Below are 22,319 nucleotides of genomic sequence, written 5' to 3' on the forward strand. Positions count from 1 at the left end.
TTGGAAATTAAGCCATTGGTGTATAACTACAACCCCTCCAACAGTTTTCTCCAAACTGCTGTGAAAATTTACTGCTTTGGTAGTCTCTTGCAAATATACTGCCAGTTTAATCACTGGCAAAACTAGCCTAATCAAGGAAAACGCATCCAGTTCCTTTAACCAGAAAAAATTAGTTTAAGTGTTGAAAAAAGTGAAGTATTATGGAAATAAAATGCTTCAGGTGTACTATTAAAACTCAAAGACCTTGGTGACCTATTGTAAGGGGACATGAACATAAATCCCTCCTCCTCCAGATCAGACCTAAGTCACCATATGCTTCCTATACTCAAACATACAGACTTAGTGCTGCAGGACTAAAACAGCGATCAAAAGCATTAACCCAGTAAAAGCCATACTGCTGCTCAGTACGTTTTAACCTTCATCTGCCTGACCCTGCAACTGCTGGGAAATGGTACAAATGGGGTCTTACAGAAACTGCTCCCTTAAAATGTTCCTAAGCAAATGTCTCACCTGGCACCTCTGAAAAGCGGTGAACCACAGTGTATTCAGGATAATCAAGTCCATGCATCTCTAGAGTGAGCTGACCCAGGAAAAGAAGTCTTGCGTACGTTGTTATGTGCTCAATAACAAGGCACAAACCATTTGATTGTTAGCACTTAAAGAAGTACCCGCTTAAGATACCACTTACATAAGGAATTTAGATCATCCACCTATGAACCATTTTATTGAATATAAGCTAGTGCCTATCCATATAGACTTCTGGCAGAATTTATTAATTATTCATAGTAAAAATTGATATAAAGGAGACCCCAATCTCTCAAAAAATGATCACCACTACTTACTTTCTAAGAAACCATAACCCAGCAAGAGAAGCAGCTACCTGTGATGAAAGAAAACAGAGTCAATTTTTTGTCTTGTCACATTGTGTACTTTTTCTTACTTATCTTCTTTCACTGACTTTATAATTGTTTGTAGAGAGAGCATTATAAATGGATGGAAGTCAAACTTTCCTGAAGCAAATACCTTGTCATATCTGCTCCTCTTTCCACAGAAACCATTTAGTGCATCCCACCAGGAAAGCTACATTTAGACTTGTATTACATCAGGCTTTCAAGTGCCTAAATATTCTTTTATTGTTTTTTACCGTACTATTAACAAAGGCTTGCTAATGTATTCCTAATGACAAGGAACATTCACTGTATGCTTTAACATATTTTAAGTTTTAAAGACTAATATTTCTTGATGGCCGTCAAAGAGTAAGTCTCAATATCTTCAAAGGCAGCTATTCAAATATGAATGTCAAACCTTTAACATCATTGTTATTTTTGCATTGCTGTTCTTGCTAGCTGATATCTACTTTTGATATATCTATTTGTCTGATATTGCTTGGCTGCTAATTGTACATAATCTCCAAATAATCTATTTTAATATTTTTAAAATGTAGAATTAAACCCTTTTTATTGTGAGATGCTTCAGTGCTCAACAGAAGCTTCCTCTATAACACATTTTCTTGTCTGTCCACTGAGACACTGGAGATCTTCATCTAGTCCACCACATTTCAGTCTGCCCTATTTCTGCCTATGATCTTTCTTCTAAGGGTCTAAACATAGTTTCTTGCATCCTCTTCCCATATATTTTTATGGCACTGGTACAGGAATGTATTACAATAATACCTCAGCACATAATTAAAGTCTTCTCCTTGGGAACCGCTAACTTTTGCAGGTCTTATAGTAAATAACTCAAGCTTGACCACGATGCCCTGAATCTACACATTGGTAAGGATAAGGCTGCTTGCACAATAATGTTTTTACATCTCCCAGCAGAATTCTGTTCTGATCTTGACTCCTCACAACGGAGGACCATATTTTTTGAGCTGGGAAGATGAAGGTAGACAATACTGTGACAGAATAACTTCACAAAGCCTTTCCACATGTTTCCATTCATAATTGCTCTTCTTCCAGTTCAGCAACCCTAGTCTTTAGGTGTTACATCTAGGGAACACAGTTTTGAGCCACTTAAGTGAGCTACACACATACACACACAAACACACACACACACACACACACACACATATCCTCAAGTCTAGAAAGAATCTACAAGTGAAGCCCTCTTTATGGTGATCTGTGTGGACTCACCTTAGGACTTACAATACAAAACAATCTATTCTAAATCTAAAATAGCATCTCTAGCATTTCCACGATAATCCCATCCAGCTCTGAAGGGTCAAAACTCCACTTTCAATTTACTTGTCACTACTCTCTCAGTTCAGCACTTGAATGTTCATCACTAGCCTCTCTTCATTGTTTAAGGTCAGAAGGGTACAAAGTGTTAGCACAGGCCACATAACCACTTGGCACGGTATTTCATCTAATGCATAGAGATTTGCTAAAGGTTATATATACTGTGCTATGACTGAGTATCTTCCAGCCCATTAATTTATCAATAAGCTTTTACTTAAGCAACAGTCACACTGCAAAGTTTCACTTAGATGGATACATTCTTTGTCATAAGATTTGTTCTTCAATTAGAAGATGAGGCTTTTGGATTATTTTAAAATGTTTTAGTCTAATTTCAAAGTAAAAATTTGTAATCAAGATTAGAAATGTATGCTGAATATATGGGCATAAATCTGATATACCTCAAAGTTAAAATTTCCTTTTCCCCTACAACTCACATTCAGCTTTGCTGTTGGAGGTTTACACAGCCATTTTCCACTACTGTGAAAATAAAACTTACATGATAAGAACAGCTACACATCTAAATACTGTCATGCTTTTGGAGGTGGTTTAAAAATTTGGGATCTCAAACTAGGTCTAAGCTCCAGGCTTTATTCCTGATCCAAAAGAACTAATTTAAATCACCTGCAACATAACATTAGTGTAAATTCAGGATACCATCAATTGTATCCTTCTCCAGGTTTGATGATACTAGAAGTTTGAATGCCACCACAGAACTGCTGAAAACATTTCACTGACACAATCAGCCAGAAACTAGTCCTGTGTTCCTAATGGATTCTTCTCTTCTTTCAGTTCATGTTGAAAAATGCCAAGAGAAATTGGTACCATATTTTATAAGTTGGCATATGCATACAGTCTCATTAATCTCCCAGTCTTCTCTCCGAAACATGTTCCTTCCCTCAGAAAAACACTTGATTTAGGATATTAATTGTAAAAGAGGACACTATGAGATTCTGTATATATGCTAAAAGTATTTCCTAAACTGGGAGACAAGACAAATAGCAGGCAATTTCTGTTACAAGAAAAACAGTCAGACTTGCATGATCAGGCAGATATTTTTCAGCATTTTGTGTGACAGTGTTTTCCACTGTACCTGGGAAAAGTCTTCTCTGCACCTGCAGGAACACCTCATCCATCTTTAAATGCTGTCACAGGCATCCAGCGCTCTGCCTTGCTCACCACTCTTCTTTCGCTGGGAGCAAAGCTACTAACTCATTTTTGAAAGCAATTTTCCAGGATTTATGTATGTGGTCATCAAAAAAATTCTAGTAATTGTTGTTGTTAAACCCCTCAAAGCTCTACAAAGATATCTTTTAATGGAAAATGGAAGATTATTCACCTGTGAACAAGAGACCTGCATAGGGCAACAATTCCTATTTATGGTACCACACAGCAGAAAATAACCAAGATAATTTGAGAAGGTGGGTCTTCTGCTGCCATGCACTAATCACTATCTTTGGTGAGAAATACTCGTCTAAACAGTAGAAGAGTCATTGCAATATCATTTAACAGCAGTTGCCAATAAGTGATACATATATGAGCTTTATCCATTTATCCTTTTATCACAAACAACACAGTTCGAACAAACATCATTTGTAGTAACATGGCATCAAGCACAGATTTTCTTACCTCAATTAAGAAGACAGTCACACACAAAATTAGAACAAAAATCAAGTTTTTGTGGATGGTAACATATCTGAAATAGGTATTCCATGTGGTAACAGTACCCATGCTTTCAACATCATCAGTAAAGCATTCCTGTCAAAGAATCGATAAGCCATAGTCAGAATGATAATAATATCTATATATGAGAATTTCTGACACATGAATGCTGCCGTTCTTTCTGCTAACTCACTCCAAATAATTGAACTGCAGCATTCAAATTGGCTGATAATGGCTGGAGAGGAAGGTACTGCCTGGCAGAGTCATCATTGATATAACACAGTTTAGAGACGATTTGAAATTTTCAGACAACACTGAAAGAAACAACCAAGATTTGTCCAGCACTACTAGAAGCCCAGAAATGGTTAATCAAAGGCTATTTTCTTTCAAGGGAGATTATTATTGTGCTGTTAGAGTAAATTTGTAAATACTCTGAGGGCTTTTTTTTCCGCTGAGATCAATAAAGCAAAAGAAAAAATGGGCAGTGCTTCAGCAAATTATGAGTTTAAATATTTCTTGTAGACTTTTTTCCACCTAGGAAACTACTTTAGAAAATTTTCCTATCCTGTGAAAATCAGCTGTCAGTTTTGAAAATGAAAGGAGTTCATCATGACCAGTTGATAGTTATTAAAAAAAAGGAATTTTAGTCCAGTTCTTGGTACAAAACTCAACCTTAATTGCATAATTCCCAGCACATCTATAAAAACAGAGTAAAATCCAGCTTACTCCTCTGTTCATTATCTGTATCAGAACATGAGCTAAGCAGTCTGACAAATTTGTCAAATTTTATCAAATTCCAGTTTTAAAAACTGTGCTAGTACTTCAAATGTATTTTATTTTTTCCATGAACCTTAACGTTTCAAATGTCAATTTTACATAAATGTTATAAAACAATGTTTTTCCATGTTATGGTTTCAAATTTAATTTTAGCATAAGTAATCTTAAAGGTAGATTAAAGTGCAGGAGATAAGATTAAAATTCTGCATTGAAATCCTCTACAGATAGCACTCAAAAACTATAAAAAATCAGGCAAAATAAATTTTTTAGGATTTCAATGATTTCAAGATGATATTTGAGTTAAAAAAATATCACAGATAAAGGTAAATTCCAAAAAGATATTCCACAGAGAACTACTGCATTAGGAATGACATAGTCAGGTAGAAAAATATGTAAGGAGTATATTGCACTAAACTATCACCATATCAAAAACCACAATGAATGTAAATCAACACACACCTTCAAATCCTCTTCATTGATTTCATCAGTTATATCCAAGACACTGTCTCGAGACAAGCGCCTGGTGTAGATGTCTATCTCAGAAGACAGGTTTGTCTGAGGCACCATAGACATTTTCCGAAATGTCGTACTTCCCTTTTTGGAAAAGTTTGGTCCATAGTTCACAGGGGTGCCTGTCATCAGGTTTAACACAGATTGCCTCCTCCGACCTTGCAGCATATGGTCGGTGTTTAGCATGTTGCTCCGAAGCAGACCTACATCTCCCTGTTCCAAGTCAGGTACCAGCGAGAGCCTCCTTTCTGGTGGGTCGTTGTGGCCATCTTCTATCCCATTGACCTGCATCCTGTTCCTCTGCACTACTGAGAACTTCCTACTTGCATTAAGGGGGTTAATAATTATGGAGTTCTTCCTTTTGTCATTAAAATCTGATGTTTGTTTAAAAGATTGCTTCTTTATTTCATTTCGTGATCCCATGCCTTCTCCTTCAATGGAAAATCGACGAAGAGTCTCGGTTAGAATAGAATTTCTTCTCTCTGCACTGAACTGATCAAAAGAGTCAAATCCCATCAGCTCTGAGCTGAAGTCTGGCCGTTGACCCTGAAGTTCAGAAAATGTTCCATAGAAATAGCAGCTCCCCTCATGTAAAATTAATATTTTGTCAGCAATCTTTAAATGTTCCAGTTTTGAAGTAACCAAGATCCTAGTTTTATTTGCCATCAACTTGCATACACAGCTATAAAAGAGGAAAGTGTTAAAAATTAGATTTTTTTTTCTTCATGATTAAATGTTGCTTTTATCCCTTTCACTTTCAGTCTGTTTGCTTTTACCTGCCCTCCTCCCAGTATGAGCAGTCTTGGGTGCTCCCTCAAACTACAAAGGAGATGGTAAGGCTGAGATGTGTAAAGGGTGAGTACTTTATCGCAGGAACCAAAAAAAGGGAGAAAATTTAATCATTTTCAGGTCAATCCAGAAAGCACAGTTCAATATGAAAATTAAATATTTCTTTTCTTCTTAGGGTTACTTAGATCTTTTGCTACCAAACTTAAAAGTATTAGCTCGATTTCAAAACTTCAACTTATGGTGACTGAAAAGCTCATGGATGGCACTGTGTGTCCTTACTGTTTTGAGCTACACCACCAGGACAAGCCAAAAGTCCCTGTCTTTGGCCAACCTGCTGCCAATCTCTTGGTCAGTGGGCACTGTCAGGTGACCAGTCTTTCAGTGATTAGACAAACAAGACAAAATATAGCTTTTTGTAAAAATTTATACTTACAAAGCAGGTAAGTGTTTTAAAATTAAAGCCTTTCTGGTACACAGACACACCAGATATAAAGCCATGCACTCTAGGAGTAATAGATTACAGCAGGCTCAATATGTTGGGATGGAAGAGGGAGCAGTTATGCTCACACCTGGCCCAGGCTTGCTTCCAGCACAGTATGCTGTCCTACTGCTAACACAAAATACTCAGTCACGAGAATCCCTAAAAATAAACATTCCCAAAAGGTATAATTTTGATCACTTCAGTATTTTTTTGCTGTTATTAAATTTCTGTTCTGGTTTTACTTTGTGCTGCTTGGTGGGATTCTTAAATACAATCTATCAAAACATACGGTACCTTTCAAATATCTCTTTTTCTGTAAAAATGTCTAAATGTCCAAAAGGAGAATCCAGGAGATACAAATCAGCATCTTTGTACACTGCTCTGAACAGAGAAAATGGAAATGACATTAACTTTCACAAGTCTTACAAATTTACATAAATATAATTTTAAAAGAATGCCTTTACAGTTTTGTCTCAAAAACTTGTAATTGATAGACTTTTCTACAGGATCAATATGGAGCTGGAGCTCAACGTTGAATGTGCTTGTAAGACACCTTTCAATAAAGCCTTTCTTTGCTGCAGACCACATTACAAACTAACTTAGTTTTCCATTAATTTCTGTGCAACCAAAAGAAGCTATACAGCTGCCTTTTACACAGGTTACTCTAAAGGTCTGTTTATGGCCTGAATCTGACAGTCTCCATCTAACTGGGGATTTAGTACCTACTGTAACATCTGCTGGTGCCTGAGGGACTATTACATAGATGTAAATAAGTGTGTGAAAAGACTTAGGTCTCAACATTTAGTTTTAAAAGCACTTAGAAATAACTGATGAGCAAAGACAAGTGTGTTAGTGAGCCACAATCTTGCAAACATTATCTGAAATGGGACTGTACAATATTGCAAGTTCAGAACATGAAAAACTATTCGTAGCATTAGGACCTTAAGCTATATGTGCCTGGACATGGCTCACTGAGACCTAAAGCTGTGGTTAAGAGGGGGTTTTTTTTAAATCGATTTCACTAGAAGTTCAAAAAGGCCCCTCGCCTTCCTCTGTGAGTATGGAAATCATGATGTGATATGAATCAGGGTATAGTTAGTAAAGAAAATTTGGACAGCTGCAATTTGGTACTTTTTAAAGTACTCTAAAAATGAGTTTTAAAATCATTATGTTAAACAATGTGAAAATATTTAACCACCAGGAGAAAAAGCCCTCAATAATAGTATATTATGTTAATAAACCAAGCAACTTTATTGAAAAATCCTCTGTCACGATGGCTTTCACTGACCATACATTATGATGTAGTGGCTGCACAACAACAAAAAGTTCATACTGTTCTTGGCACTTTCATCAACAAAAAGTTGCAGGTTTTTTCCCGGAATAATGGTAGCACTCAAATTATTGCTTTAATTTGTATGTTGGACTTAGCAGCTATGCATGACTGGCTTTAGGGTACTGGGCCATTGAGCTAGCTCAAACCCAGGGCATGCACTACTTTTTTCCCTTGGTCCTTTCTTGCCCCCGTTTGTAGCTGCAGACACTGACAGTGCTCTGTAAGAAAGATGGACTCAGGCAATCTCCATCTGCTTCTCATGACAGCTGGTTGATGGCAATTCCAGCAAGGATTCTCTTTTCAGACGACTTTGCACAGAGTACACCAGACACATGTATGCAGCCAATTCAAGCAAATAACATCCAGTTTATGACCAGTGCAGATGAGTACAACCCGGGGCTGTAATCCTAAATTTTCTCCTCTAGCTTTCTCAGAGCTTCATCTGCCACCCACACCTCAACACCTGGACATCTGTATGCTGAGCTTAGACTGGAGCCCCAAAAAAATGTAAAGCAGATACAGCCACTGTCTTTGGGACATTTAATTGTTTTATAAATAATAATTATATAGCTGGCAATAAATATAGCAGTTCTGTGACCCTCCAGTGAATGAGTTGTGACCATCTGAAAAGTGACGGACATGATTATTCATAGAATCTGGGAAATACTTCATGTAAATGTTGCATTTTAAATGAAAATCTAAGTGGGTTTTGTTGGTTGGGGTTTTTTGGCTCTGAAAGTTTGCCTGTTCCTCCCCTCCTCTCTTATCTTACTGCCTAAAACAGAACCATCCATATGCCTCTTCCTTCTCACAAATCTGCTAGGAAGATCCACACCGAAAGCCTCTCTATTTTAATGAACCCATCTTTTAGCTTCACACAGACATGCACATCTTTCATGGGAAGCCAGTGTGGCTCACTGTAATGTGATTTTACTTCTACCCAGCGTTTCTGAGCATGGGAACCAGCACAATTTGCACTTAGCACAGAAATAAATGGGGCCATTTACACATCAGAGCTATCGCTACTGGTTTTCTGATGATAGCTAAGTGATTCCGCTGAAACACATAGCTAATTTATAAGACAAACACCTATGTTATTGTTCTGTAGACCTTCAAAATTATTTACTAACGTTGGAAGGTCAAACAGACAAGGCCAGACCATTATTCATAGGTACTGACTTGCCATTGCTTTCCACTTTTTCTTTTTACAAGAGAAAAAGACCAAAACTATTAGCAACATTCTTTGAAACATGGCATTTTTTTCATTTTTGTTACCTGCAGACAGGGAGTATGTCATTAATCAATATATAAACTGCTTTGTAGAAGTGTCATAGCAGGGAAAGATCCTGGAATATTTCTTATTTGTATCTTTGTATGGGTTTCTACTGTACTTGGAAAGCTACACTTAAAGGTCTGAATCTCCAAATGGCATCTTGCATCAAGGAGGGAAAGATTCATCTTCAGCTAAGCCATAACATGCGTCTGACATCAAACTTTTAAAATTCAATAAATAAATATGCAGGTGTATCGCAAACACAATTGCATAGCAAAACTCAGATTTCTAGTAGTAAAATGAAGTTCCAGATATACCTGGAGGATATTTATTTAGCAGGACTTGGTCCACATGTATTTAAGTGCTTAGTCATAATACTTTCCTTATACATGAAACAGTACACTACTTAGCAAAATACCTTGCTAGTGAGATTCGCGCTCGCTGGCCTCCACTCAGAATGATTCCACCTTCACCCAGCACTGTATAATCTTTGTCAGGGAACTTGGAAATGTCCTGTTAACAAATTTTTTTTGAGAATCAGACATGTATTTTCCATATCCAAGAAATTCAAGCTACAGACTGGATGGAAGCATAGTGTACAACCGTGTACAGACAGGTTAGATGGAAGTTGTAAAAAAAAAAGTCCCACAGAGGTTTATTTATTTCATTTGTTTATGTAATCAGAAATGGTTAGAAAAGAAAACATATCATTCTATCACAGAGAGCAATTACAAGCTGCAAGATCTCAAGAACAAATATTTGTCTTAATTGCTAGATCTCCGTAAAAGCAAGGAATGTACCTTCATACAATATCAATCCAAGAAATCAACCGTTCGAGTTTTCTGTTAAATAGAAATGATAAATGCACTTGCCACTGAAGTTAGGGAGAGCAAGAAGCAAACCCTGGATGTGAGCTCTTCAAACCCCAGAGGAATTTATACTTCAGGCAGGTTCATTATAAAAGGCTTGCACAAAATTCCTAGCCGGGAATGCCAGGAATGCTCAAGGTTTGCAAAAGGTTTGGGAGCCAAGTTCCACTGCTTGGACTGTAAGTTACTTACAACTCATGACTATGCTAACAATGAATCTTCAGCCAGTGATAAAAACAGAAAATACCATTTCACCCTCATGTGAGACAGAGAAAGGAGAAAAGGACATTCTTGTGCCCCACTGGCAGAGGTGGCCAGAAATTTTCTTGAGAGGAGTATTTAGCACTGAAACCGAGGATCCATGCAAACCAGAATAATTCATGGAAGCGGAGACATGGAGAATGGCTTGTGTGCCTGAAGGCTGTCTAGTTTTTCTACTTTTACAATTGCTCTAACAAAAAATATTAATTCTGCCTTCAAACCTTACCTCGCCTATGTCCTTAAGCCAATACAGTGACACCACTGCTGTCACTGTGGTGGTGGTGGTAGTTTCAGGGGACTTTTCCCAGAAACACGGGGTGGATGACTTCCCTTTGCCCCAGGGCGCCGGGGTTTCCAGTGGGTATGACTCCAGGGCAGTTTGCCATGTGCCGAGCTGGAAGCCCCGAGTGTCCCAGAAGCTCCCAGTGCCTGCGCTCCCCGCTCGGCAGCACCGGACTGCGGCCCTCGCTGCCTGTGCACGGGCTGTCGCTCCCGAGGCGGGGATCTCCTGCAGCCAAGGGAGCTGACTGAGGCATCTGATACCAGACTAAATGGGCTCCAGTGTCCTCATGCTTTACAAAGATTTCCTTTTAGTGCAACTTCTGCACTAAATCAAAATCCCTCAGAAAGTGAGCTTCTGGGAGCAGGCTTTAGGCAGTGCCCAGGAAGAGGTGGCCTGTTTTGGGGTCTTTCTCCTCCCGGGCAGCCAAGGGGCACGCAGGAACTCAGCTGTCTGCATGCACTCTGCAGCATCCACAGAAATTCTGCAGCTTCTGGGAAAAAGAGTGGAAGACACGTGAAGCACTTCCGGGGCGATATGACCTGGGATTCTAAGTTGAGCTGCTCTCTAGAAGTTCGGATTTCATACAAAGTCAGATATAATCCAATTTTGATCACCCCTGCTGTGATTTGCATGGCTAATCACTCTCTGTTGGACAGCCTTTTGGCATTCCAAGCCTCTGAGGTTTTGCAGAATAAATAAATAAATAAAAATCCTTCGAGAGAAATGTTTCCTTCTTCCTCCCCTGTAAATTGGCCTGACCTCAGGAAAAGAGTGAACAATGCCGTTCAGCCCTGGATCAGTGACAGATGAAAGGTCCAGCCACTCAAGGAGTAGAAATTGACTGCCTGGTCTGTCAGGAAATGCGAGATTCTCCCAACTCTTTAATTTGATAATAGCATTTACTTCCTGACTTAAAGGATTCTGACCTTAAAATCAAGATGCTTTTATGTATGGAAAAGCTATTGCAGGTGATTTTTAAATTCTTCTCATGTTAACTAGTTATTTCCCTCTTGTAAAAGGAGAGTCACACAAGCAAATCCCTGGTACTAATGTAACAGCTCAGGTATTTGCAGAAAGAGGGATGTGAAAAATAGTGCCAGCAACATATTTAAAGGAAGATTTTCTGAATGTGACAAAATCATCTTCCTGTAGGTCATGTACTATTTAGAGAGAACGTGAAATTCTGGCATAAAAGCTGTTCTGGCATTTATTTCAGACAACCTGCTCAGATCACTCGTGGTTTCACTATGCATGTGGGACTCATGTTATTCATCCGTAACTTTGACATTTACCCAATATCTTCACCTGAACGTAGGGATTTGCGTGGTTAAGTATCTAGATATCTAAGCTGATTTCAACTGTTTCCCATTTCTACCAGTACTGCTGCCTGTAACGGTGCTGGTGCCACTGCTGTTTCCTGATTCTACTTCTTCTTTGAAAAAAGCCCAGCTGAAGAACTGGGCCCAGTGTGTCTTCCCCTGCAAACAGGGTAAAATCCTCGCCCTACTGAAATTAATTCCAGGACTTCCATTGTTTTAAAAGGTGGGATTTCGTCAGATATATTTCTTTGCAGGTGTGTCAACATGGAATTTTAATCAGACTCTTAATGAATTCCCCTTCTGCTCTCTTCTACCCTTCACCTCAGGATAATATATGGCATGGAACAGACAAAGAACTTTTCAGGCTGTAATTATAATAATTAAAAAATGTTTAGTAATTTCTTTCAAAGGCGTAAACAGAGTGATGAAGTCCAATAGACACACAATGCTATTTGTTGGAACATGCATTACCTATTGTAAAAAAGTACATAGGGCTGGTCCAAATACATCCTTGCTGTCATTTTATGCAGGAAGTGAAATCAAGCCAGGGACAAACTTAGTGTAATGATGCTGAACGGCACAAAACCCAGCATATTAATGAAGTAGCCGCTGGATTTTCTTTAACATATCTATTTCTAAATTCTTAAATTGAGAAACCTATTGGTAACTATTCAGAGAAGAAACCCCCCACAGTTCGCACAGACATTAATTACTTTTGTGAGTGCTTCTAATATCAGGAGCTAACAAATCTCAAGTTGCACACCCAAGGAGAAGGCACACCTTTTAATATCTGTTTGCATTTTTAACAGTGTAAATGTCATATTCATCTACCTCAGCAGCAAAGGGATGACCCTCATAATACCTTTGGGCTTGGTATGGAACAATATAGCTGAGACAGTTTAAGGTAATATCTCTTTCCAGGGTTAATAGGAAATATGGTCTCATTACAAAAAAAGGAAACCTCAGAATGGACTTCACACTCCAAGTCTTTTCTGTAGAGATTGTTTGTTATCAAAATAATTTGATAAATCATTACCAGCAATTAAGATAATAAAGCATGACAGAAAATAGTTTCTAAGAACCATGCCTTTCAGCAAATAGTTGCTTTGTATATCCAAGACTACTCAAACTACTCAAGCAGTTTTAATGATGGAACATATGTATTTTATTTATGAGGCCCCTCTTTCTTCCTTAAATATGTCCTTAATGATGTGGCTTTTGATCTTCCCTCTTCTGCTTCCCCTCCAAAAAGACAAAACAGTCATGAAACTGATGGAACAGAGCAGTGGTCTTGACTCTCCATTTCATCTTCACTAACCCTTTCCTCTCTTTCACTTTGTTTTTTTTTCTACAGTGCCAGTTTCTTTACTATCTCTGTGCTCTTCCTTTTCTTCATTGCCATTAACATTCCTCATCTTTATTGTCACAGTTCCCAGAAAATCCCCCCATTCACATTGCTACCTCCTTCTCACCTGCCAAAGTACTCTCTTTTTCACCCCCTTCTTTCTCTCTGTGTTTTAGAGAAGCTGCCGCTGAGTACATTTTGCAATTCCCTTTCTGTAGTATGGCGTCTTTGCAATAAATTAGAAGAAAAATACTGAAGCCTTTATTGTATAAAATGCCAGCTAAAGCTGAAAATAAGTTAAGCAGAAGCAGCACCAAGGGTTTCAAGCAGGAGCTGCAATACTGTTCCACCGTATTTGATAGTTTTTTCTCTTTAGTTATAAGGAAAAATTACTGTTACTTGCTTTCTCACTAACATGATTATTTCTGTACTTCCAAGCAATCATATTCAATTCTAATACACCAACGAGGTAGAAATGGAACTAAAACAAACCTCCAGGTTTTAATTCAGTGATGACTAAAAATCTTTAGGTAATTAACTGGAAATGTCATTTTGCAGAAAGCATAACTTTGCATTTGTCCTGATTTTCAGAAAATAAATTATCTTGAAAGTAAGACAGATATGAACTAAACTGCAAAATTTGAAGTTTTAAAGTTTTGAAATCAAGTCTTGCATTTCAGACTCATACCTACTAATGAACATTTCTGTTAATTTTTAAAAGATGAAGAATTTTCAGTCATTTTTTCTATCTTGGCTTTTGGGTAACCAGCTTGAACATACTCAAGTCCTCATTTTCCTGGGCCAGAAGCCAGAAAACCAGACCTCTTTAAAGTATTTCAAATCAGAAATTACTTTTTAAAATTTTATTTTATTTAGGTAACTCTTCTCTCTCTGCCTATGATTCCTGAAGCCGAAGCTTTTGTTAGATTTCAGCTGAACCATTTGTGAAGGATTCATGATCCAAAAGTGTAAGCTTTGTTTTCGCAAGAGTTTATGACCTTGAGCGGAGTGTCAGGCTCACCCAAAACTCACACGAATGCTGGCAAAACTCGCTTTCTCTATAGTGAAACATTCCCGTGGAACAGATTTTTGAAACATGAAGTAGTCAGTATGCCGCATGTGGGTAGGTTAAATGCAGGGTAAGGGAATTAAATACAATTCCAGAAGTGACACAGAAGATAGGACAACGTCCAAGGTAATCAGTCCAGAGCCCTGTACCTAAGACAGGGAAAGGGGTGGGGAAACCTGTCTTGACTGAAACAGGTTTTTGACTAAACGATACCAACATAAAACATTGCAGAGGGACTCTGTTAAACATATTTACTTGATCACTGAAAAACTTCTTGAATTCAGTGCATTTGGGAGTTTGAGTCTATTTTTTTCTCTAATCAAGATGCTCCCCTGCTATAAAGAAAATGTGCTAGCCTATTTACTTCCAGTTCCCCTAGGGAACTCACTGTGTCAGCAGCTTCACAGCTGACCTGCCTGTGATTTTGGTTTCAGTTAGAGGAGTCTGCTCATGCCAGTGGATCATACCAGTGCAAGGTGGAAAAAGTATAAAGGTAGCCAGCTTTGGGCCCACATGTCTGAGAAGCAATGGTTGTAGTGGGAGATTTGACATATTATGTGGACTTTCTGCCTGAAAGAGGCATTTATGCTACTTTATCTGTTTACATTAGGATGAGATGAACTTCACCTTGACATGCCTGTTGCTCTCCCCAGCTATGAAGACAGGCTAAGTAACTTGCTGTCACGTAGTTTACACTGTAGACATGTACCTGATTAGGTAACCAAGCTACCTCTTAGTATCCTCTTGAAGAGAATTACTTACAACAAAACACTCGGTTCCAGACTTGAATCATTATTGTTCCTCCCTTCCACACACTTTGTAATCTGCCAATATCCCTTGTGAAAAACAGGCACAAAAACAGGGCACAAAGTATTTCACTCACTGACATAATAACCTCCCAACTCCTACTGATTTAGTTACCTGCCAACTAAAACCCCCAAACCAACCAACCAACCAACTAATAAAAAACAAACAAACAAAGAAACCCCAAACCACCACAGATAAAAGGGGCTGGAGCAGTACAGTGGGATATGTATTTCTCTTTCAAGGCATCCTTGACATTGCAGTGAACTCGTCACCCAGGGATGGATGCCATCCTTGGCAAGGAGACGTTGAACACGCGGGAACACGCAGGAACACAAATATGCCGGGGCCTGGCATATTGAACGTCTCTTTCTCTAGTTATTCTTTCTATAATCTAAGTTCTTAGATGAAAATGAATGTCCTGCATTCCCTGTAAAACCAGCTCAAAAAACCACAGGATCCGGCCACAGATTTCTTTAGTACTATTATATGATTTGATTTTGCATGGAAACACTTCCTCTATTTGCATGCCATGTTAAACATTACATTCATGAGCAGCTGGTGGCTCTCAAATCAGAACACGTGTTTACTTTAAGAGTGGTAATCTCTTAAAGGTAGATTGCCATTATGTGTTTATGGCCTCTTAGGTAACTATTGAAGGATCAAATGAACTAACTAGGTGGAAAAATATCTATCATCTTACCTTGCAAAAAGGTAAAAACAGAAGTCATGGAAGTATGGTTTCAAAACTAATGAATTACTGCACCCCATCAAATGGGTTATGATGCTTGTTTATTTTTTAACAAGAATAACTATAATGGGCCTGCTTCTGCAGTCTTGACTGGAGGAACGCATTCTCTTAGGATGATTTTGTTCAATGTTAACAGCATTTAGACACAAAGATTCCTGTTTTAATTGTCCAAAGGTTTTACGTTTTTAACTTAGCAAGTGCTAAAACCCAAAAAAATCCCACACCCTATGTATAGTAGGCTATTAATACTGATTTTTCAACCTAAAAATCTGACATTCCTTCCCCATTTTTCGTTACATCAGTAATAAGGATTTTGCAAACCCAATTGGTTACCCCTACAAATTCCAAGTTATATTCATGTTATCCCTGCCATGACATTAATACAACCCTTCAATCTCCAGGGAAGTTACACTTGTGGAATTACTTCAAATTTAGTAGCAAGTTTCCATAGACATATAAACTCATCCGGTTCACATCTCCCAATAGCTTTTGCTATTGAGCAATGAGAATAAAAATCAATTAATTATGCAGGATGGTTTCTCAGTGTTATTGTTCATACTTGGTCCTTAATTTGAAGTGCTAGGCAAAAGTTCACCTTCTCTTGCTAATTGATTTTTATCATGAATATGATGAAAAGTACTCCATAAAAAGGGTAAAACACCTTGTCAAAAAAAAAAGTAGCATAAGCCAAGGCAGCACCACTTCATCTTATCTTACTTTTCAAGTACCTTTAAGCTTGCCTATGGGGACTGTTTTTAGGAAATTAGTTCAGAGTCGATACTAATTACATAGTATGCCAATTTAAGATTTTAAAGGTAACAGATTTGTGATAATACCTGCACACTCAAAATTAAACCCATTCAAACAATTAATTTCAAAAAAGCTTCTGAATAAAGGACAAATAGTAAAGACTACTGATCTGTGCTAGAATGGTTTGATCTAGAAATTGAAAGCCTTTACTTTGATATTTGCAAACTGGAACCTTCGTTTTAGAAGATGTGTTAAATTAGGTACTCACCCTGCTTGCTTGCTAAAATATTCACTATTTCTCAAAGAAAGGAAAAAAGCAGAAGGTGGCAGTGGAGAAGGAACAAGCAGCCCTTCTCCTATGCTTTTTTGTAAAATTTTTTTTACTGTGATGTTTCACAGAATGTATCATGTAATTTAAATGTATTGGCATTCCCTTGAGTTTAGCGTTACACAAGAATACGGGCAATGTCTACGCACCGCTTACATCTCACTGCAGCCGTATTTAGTCTGTGCTGGGCTTTCAGAAATAATTTTTACCAGCAAGGATGTTTCTATAGGATACCAAGAATGCTAAGGTAACTCTTAATTACAGTCCCTTCATCTCAATTCCAAAGCAGTCTTTCTGTTGTTCTATAACCTTCCACTTCTCTCCTCTTAACTTCTGCCCATTTCCAAACTCCAGTAATTAGAACCACATTGTAATACATGATTTTACCTCCCCTGATGCCCTACTTACCCTCAAAGGAAAAATATAATCAAGTAATGTAATTATAATCAAGTCCTGAATCATTTTACACATATAAAGCAGGCTACACTACTATAAAAATACGCATAGAAGCTGTACAAACAGAAGTTGAAAAAGTACCTTAGGCATGCTTTTACTCCTGCACAGAGATGCATTTCAGAACCCTTCTCATGCTTCTTCAGTACTATATATCTATAAATTATCATCCTGAAATTATGACAAGCAGTGGTACTTAGACCTGACAAACATCCCTCACTGAGCCTTCGACACACAACTGTCTTTCCTGTGCATCCTTTCAACAACTCAGATCTTATACGCTCGTACAGGGTTGCACTGTGGTGTCCCTTGCCCTTGGTATCTCCACGTGCCAGAGAAGGCTACAGAGCAAAGCTGTGAGCACCAAGGACCATGAATGAAACCTGTGACACTATACTGCTGCCACACGTGTGCCATCAAGTGGGACCACACTCAAAGGAGCACCATTAAAACACTTGCTTCCCACACGTAGTCTCACAGAACAGTACCTACTGTATGACATGATTCACTGCGTCTGACCATTCCTCAGTCACGCACCTGTGTGATGGACGTCGGGTGAGACAACAGTTATGTTATGCATGAGAAAAAAGGATACTTGAGAGACGTGTACACGCTAAGTGAGTCTGTAAACCCAGGCACAGTCTGAGGTCCTAATGTATTGTGCACTACACAAACACACTTTTTCAAACTATCCTGGCAGAGTATTTATGAGGGATGCAGTTCTCCAATATACCGTAATCATTTTCTTTTTAATCTTCATCTTCTGTTTCACGGTACGACATCATGAACAGGTGTACTGCCACAACTGGAGGGTAGGTGAATTGCAGCAAGGCAAGAAGAATAAGAAGCCGAAGGCAGAAATCTCTTAAGCTGAGTATACAAGTCAAGGAAGTACAACATGTAGCTACCTGAACTCTTTGGACTAAAAAATGTCCCATTTTAGTGTTCTAAGTTGCTATAAACTTATGTGAGCTCATAAAAGAAATAAAAGAAATAAAAGATATAAAAGATATAAAAGAAATAAAAGAAAATCCTTTTGTTGCTCATAATTTCATTACTTTCCAGTAATGTTAATGGTGAATAGTCAAAATTCAATAGAGAAGAAACCATCTTTTTAACTTTCCTTTTGACGGTTCCATACACAAATAGAACAAAATGTAAAGCTGCAAGAATATCTTTTAGAAAAACATCAAAAATCCTTCTTCCATGCAAGAAAAACCTACCAAAGCCCACCTATTTTTTAGGTAATGGTTAATATAACTAGATTTGCCATACTTTAGGACTTTACAGAATAAAAGTCTAACACATAACACATTCTAACCTCTAAATAAAGATCTGATTTCCTATACAGTGAAAATTTTATTCTTGGACACCTGAAAATACGGAAAGCTCTGTGAAATATTTAGTTGCACTTTCCATCTTTCATAATTACTTCGAGATAAATTTACCTCAAGTACTTAGCAACTCTAAAGAGGCTGTAAGTGATAACTCCTTAGCAAATCAACTATGTACCAATCCAAAAAGTCGGGCAGAAAAATTTAGCACTGACTTTTCTGAAAATTCACCCCAAATTATTTGTTACACTTGCTTAATATCATTTGCATATCTCGATAGACCTAAAACAAAGTGCAGAGCACTTTGTATGAATTCACCCAGCTTCAGTGTACTGTTCTGCTGATGGACAGGCTATTCACGGTCTGTCAGGAAGCCCCAAACCTATATATATGGCATGACATGACCCACATAGAGTAACCTGTGGTATTTTATTGGCACTAATGAAGACAAAGGGAAAAAGACATCAAATTTAGGAATTGGACTTGATCTTCAGTATGCTTCCCCTATAGGGTGATGGTGGAGATGGCAAAGCAGTACTACTACTTTTTGCAGTAGTAACAACACATCTATTTGCCCTCTGGGTCAAAGAAGATGGCTTTGTATTCCCAAAAAATTTTTTGCGAGCATGGAGCTTGGAAGTAAATCTCACTTAGCCACTGTTAAGAGCTGTATGTTAACTGGCTTTCAGCATATGTGCAATAAGGAAATAAAGTCTCTTTTATCATCAATCTTCGGTTCACCTTGAAAAGCCCATGTAGGAACTAGACTCAGCAACAGGCCTACATTCAGGTGGACTATATAAATACCTAGGAAAGTTGCAAAAGGGGCAAAGTGAACTCCCTCAGGCAAAAATCCTCTGGTACCTCTCTTTTCTGAAGAATGAGAACACACACAACCCCAATCCAACAATGCAATAACCTTTGTTGTAATAAACCCCTAAAAGGTCACGCTGGGGAATAAACAGGGAATTAATATTTGAAATCTATCCTTCAATCTGCCATACTAAGTCCTGTTTGGTAACTAAGATGTGAAAGCTAACAAGACTAGAAAGCATAATAATAGCAATAAGGCAATGCATTTGGCTTCCTTCCAGACCATTCTGCCTTCTCATCAGGGCAGCCCAATTTATTCAGCTTCAGTCCAGAAGAAAATATCCTTGTAAGTATCAAACTTGATCTCAAATAATGAGCCCTGCTAGGAGGTGAAGCATATCATTCTGCACAGAGCTGCACCAACAGAGATCAAAGCTGGCTTGATTGAGCCTGCTTGGAGAACAAAGGAGCTGCAGCCTACCGAGACACCAAGCCATCCCACCAACACCAAGACATCGAGCCGTCCCACCGACACCAAGACACTGATCCGTCCCACTGACACTGAGCCACCAAGCCGTCCCAACAACACCGAGACACCGAGCCGTCCCAACAACACCAAGACACTGAGCCATCATTAACCACCTTGTGCTCTAGGAAGAGCCTGGGCTGGGAAGCCTCTTTGGGCAAGGACAGCTTCGGACTGCTGAAACCAGTTGTTTCTTGAAGCTTTGGCATTAACTACAACTTTTAAGACTGGAGTTAAGGACTACTCTCTTCAGAAAGCCTGACACAGAAGTTGTTAATTCTCCTGTCTTCTGAAGTTTTCAAAGATTTCCAGCAAACCACAATCCAAGCACAAGCTGAAATGGCCATAAACATATAAGAAAAGATTACTTTATTACTTAACTATACCCTGCTCTGAGATAAAACGCAGTAACCTCATCTTATTTTTAAACAGACTAGCTATTGTTTTCTTGCTTGACTGGCGCTAAAGGAAAATATGTTTCACTGTATGGCCTAAAGACAGATCCTATTCAACACAGGTAAATATTTATTGTTTTCATCTACATGTTACAGACAAAATGCCTGATCTTAAGGCACAGAAATAAGGGTGGATAGGTCTAAAATGCTGGCTCCTTTTGTACCTTGCAAGGTGAAAAGATATCTTCCTACACTACCCTCTGGCAACATCAAACACACACGAGGACATTTCCACATCATTGTACTAATTGTGGGCTACATGTCACATAAAGATCGATCCTGCAATAATTTCCAGTGAGAAGTTTCAATGTGCACACAGAAAAACCCAACTTCAGTCAAGATTTTCCTCCAAATAACTCAGGCTTCTGGCACAGAGTTCTAATTATCCCTGGAGCCATTTTTGAAGTGCACAAGAAAGGAGGAAAATGGGTTAATTTCCAAGATTGTAAGGAAAAGCTTCTTTATGGGGAAGAAACGTGAAAAAAATTTTGTAGGAACAATACTTTTTACATCATTTCCTTAACATTAATATGTTTACACAGGTTTTTAATTAGCAAGGAAGACTGAGAAAGCAGACTTATAATATCTGAGCCAGCTTATTTAGCTCCTGTTGTGTAAACTACCAGAACCGGCACTGTCAGTGTATCTCCCAAGGAGCTGGCAACAGGCTGACTTGCAGTTCCACAAAATTGAGATGCCAGGCTGAGTTCCTTAAATCTCAGAAATGTCTCGCTTACTTAAAGCTCCACTCCCTGACTTATTCTTTGGGGTTTTTCACTTGGGTTGGGTCACAGGTCTTAAGACTCCTAGATGACTGACCTCTTCTAGTTGGCAGGCTCTGATGACACTCTTGTATCGGTATTCATCATAGGATACACCAAAAATTATGTTTTCTTTTATTGTTCCAGGCATGATCCAGGAGACTTGAGGTGAAAAGGATATCCTTCCACTGTGTTTAACTTTACCCTGTGAAGGCTCCAATTCTCCCATTATCAACATCAGAAGAGAAGTCTGAAAAATCATTAACACATGGTTAATATATCAGAGATCTGTACAACAATAAGAAATGCTAAACAAAAAGAGTCACTCTGCTAAGTCACTTAAATGGTACATTTGTCTTGTAAAGAGCGTCCCTATAAGTACTGATCTAGTACAAGCTGCAATTAGCGGAGATTTTCATGACACGTATGGTTCTGAAAGGCCTCTGAAATGAGAGAAATTTCATTCAATGAACGATAAAGTTTGTGTAAGATATCTTGTAAAAAAGGCATGCTGCTGCAAAAGTATGTATTTTTAATTAAACTTCCAGTAATTTTACAAGGTAAAAATGTGAGTATCTGTGAGACACATACAGACATAAGGTATTAGTATTTATGGAGAATGTTATTTGATTTTTAACATTATCAGTGGCTATTTTGTTTGTTCTTTGTACAACACAATTCATGTTTACAATTTTGCTAGTGTTCATAAGCCTTTTATCTGTATTGCCTTGAAAAATGAAATTTCTTTGTGTACGTGTATATGCAATTACTCACAAACTGCTCAGTGTGATCTGAATTTTCCTCTGTAACTGTTAACTCATCTACGTGAATACATGACCTAAGTATATTTACTATTTCCCTTCATAAAAGAATTGATTGCAATTTCAGTACTGACATGTTATAATTTCAAAGTTAATCAGTAGCTTGTAGTAACCTTGTCACACATCACTGGCTACTAGATCAAAGAACAGAATTGAGAAATACAAGGAAAAATATGTTACAGAGCCATTCCAGTGGTGTTCTTATCACTCATAAACAGTCAACAAAGCTGGGACGTAACAGCCAAAGATCTAAAAATCTGTCTAAGTCACAGTTTCATGCTGTCAAGCCCAGAGATCCTTTGACAAGTTATACAA

General features: G+C 38.2%; 1 protein-coding gene across 1 annotated transcript in view; it reads right to left on the reverse strand.

Annotated features, from left to right (window-relative positions):
- Positions 1-22,319, reverse strand: part of CFTR (CF transmembrane conductance regulator) — a 92,765-nt gene that overhangs the window by 36,871 nt on the left and 33,575 nt on the right. The window contains exons 11-16 of the mRNA XM_072871591.1: positions 21,242-21,433; positions 9,481-9,575; positions 6,751-6,837; positions 5,136-5,868; positions 3,867-3,995; positions 843-880 (exon numbers count right to left, since the gene is read on the reverse strand). Of these exons, the coding sequence (XP_072727692.1) occupies positions 843-880; positions 3,867-3,995; positions 5,136-5,868; positions 6,751-6,837; positions 9,481-9,575; positions 21,242-21,433 (1,274 nt within the window). The remainder of the gene's footprint in view (positions 1-842; positions 881-3,866; positions 3,996-5,135; positions 5,869-6,750; positions 6,838-9,480; positions 9,576-21,241; positions 21,434-22,319) is intronic.

Source organism: Ciconia boyciana, chromosome 1 (genome assembly GCF_034638445.1).
Source record: "Ciconia boyciana chromosome 1, ASM3463844v1, whole genome shotgun sequence".
In the NCBI taxonomy this organism is placed as follows: domain Eukaryota; kingdom Metazoa; phylum Chordata; class Aves; order Ciconiiformes; family Ciconiidae; genus Ciconia; species Ciconia boyciana.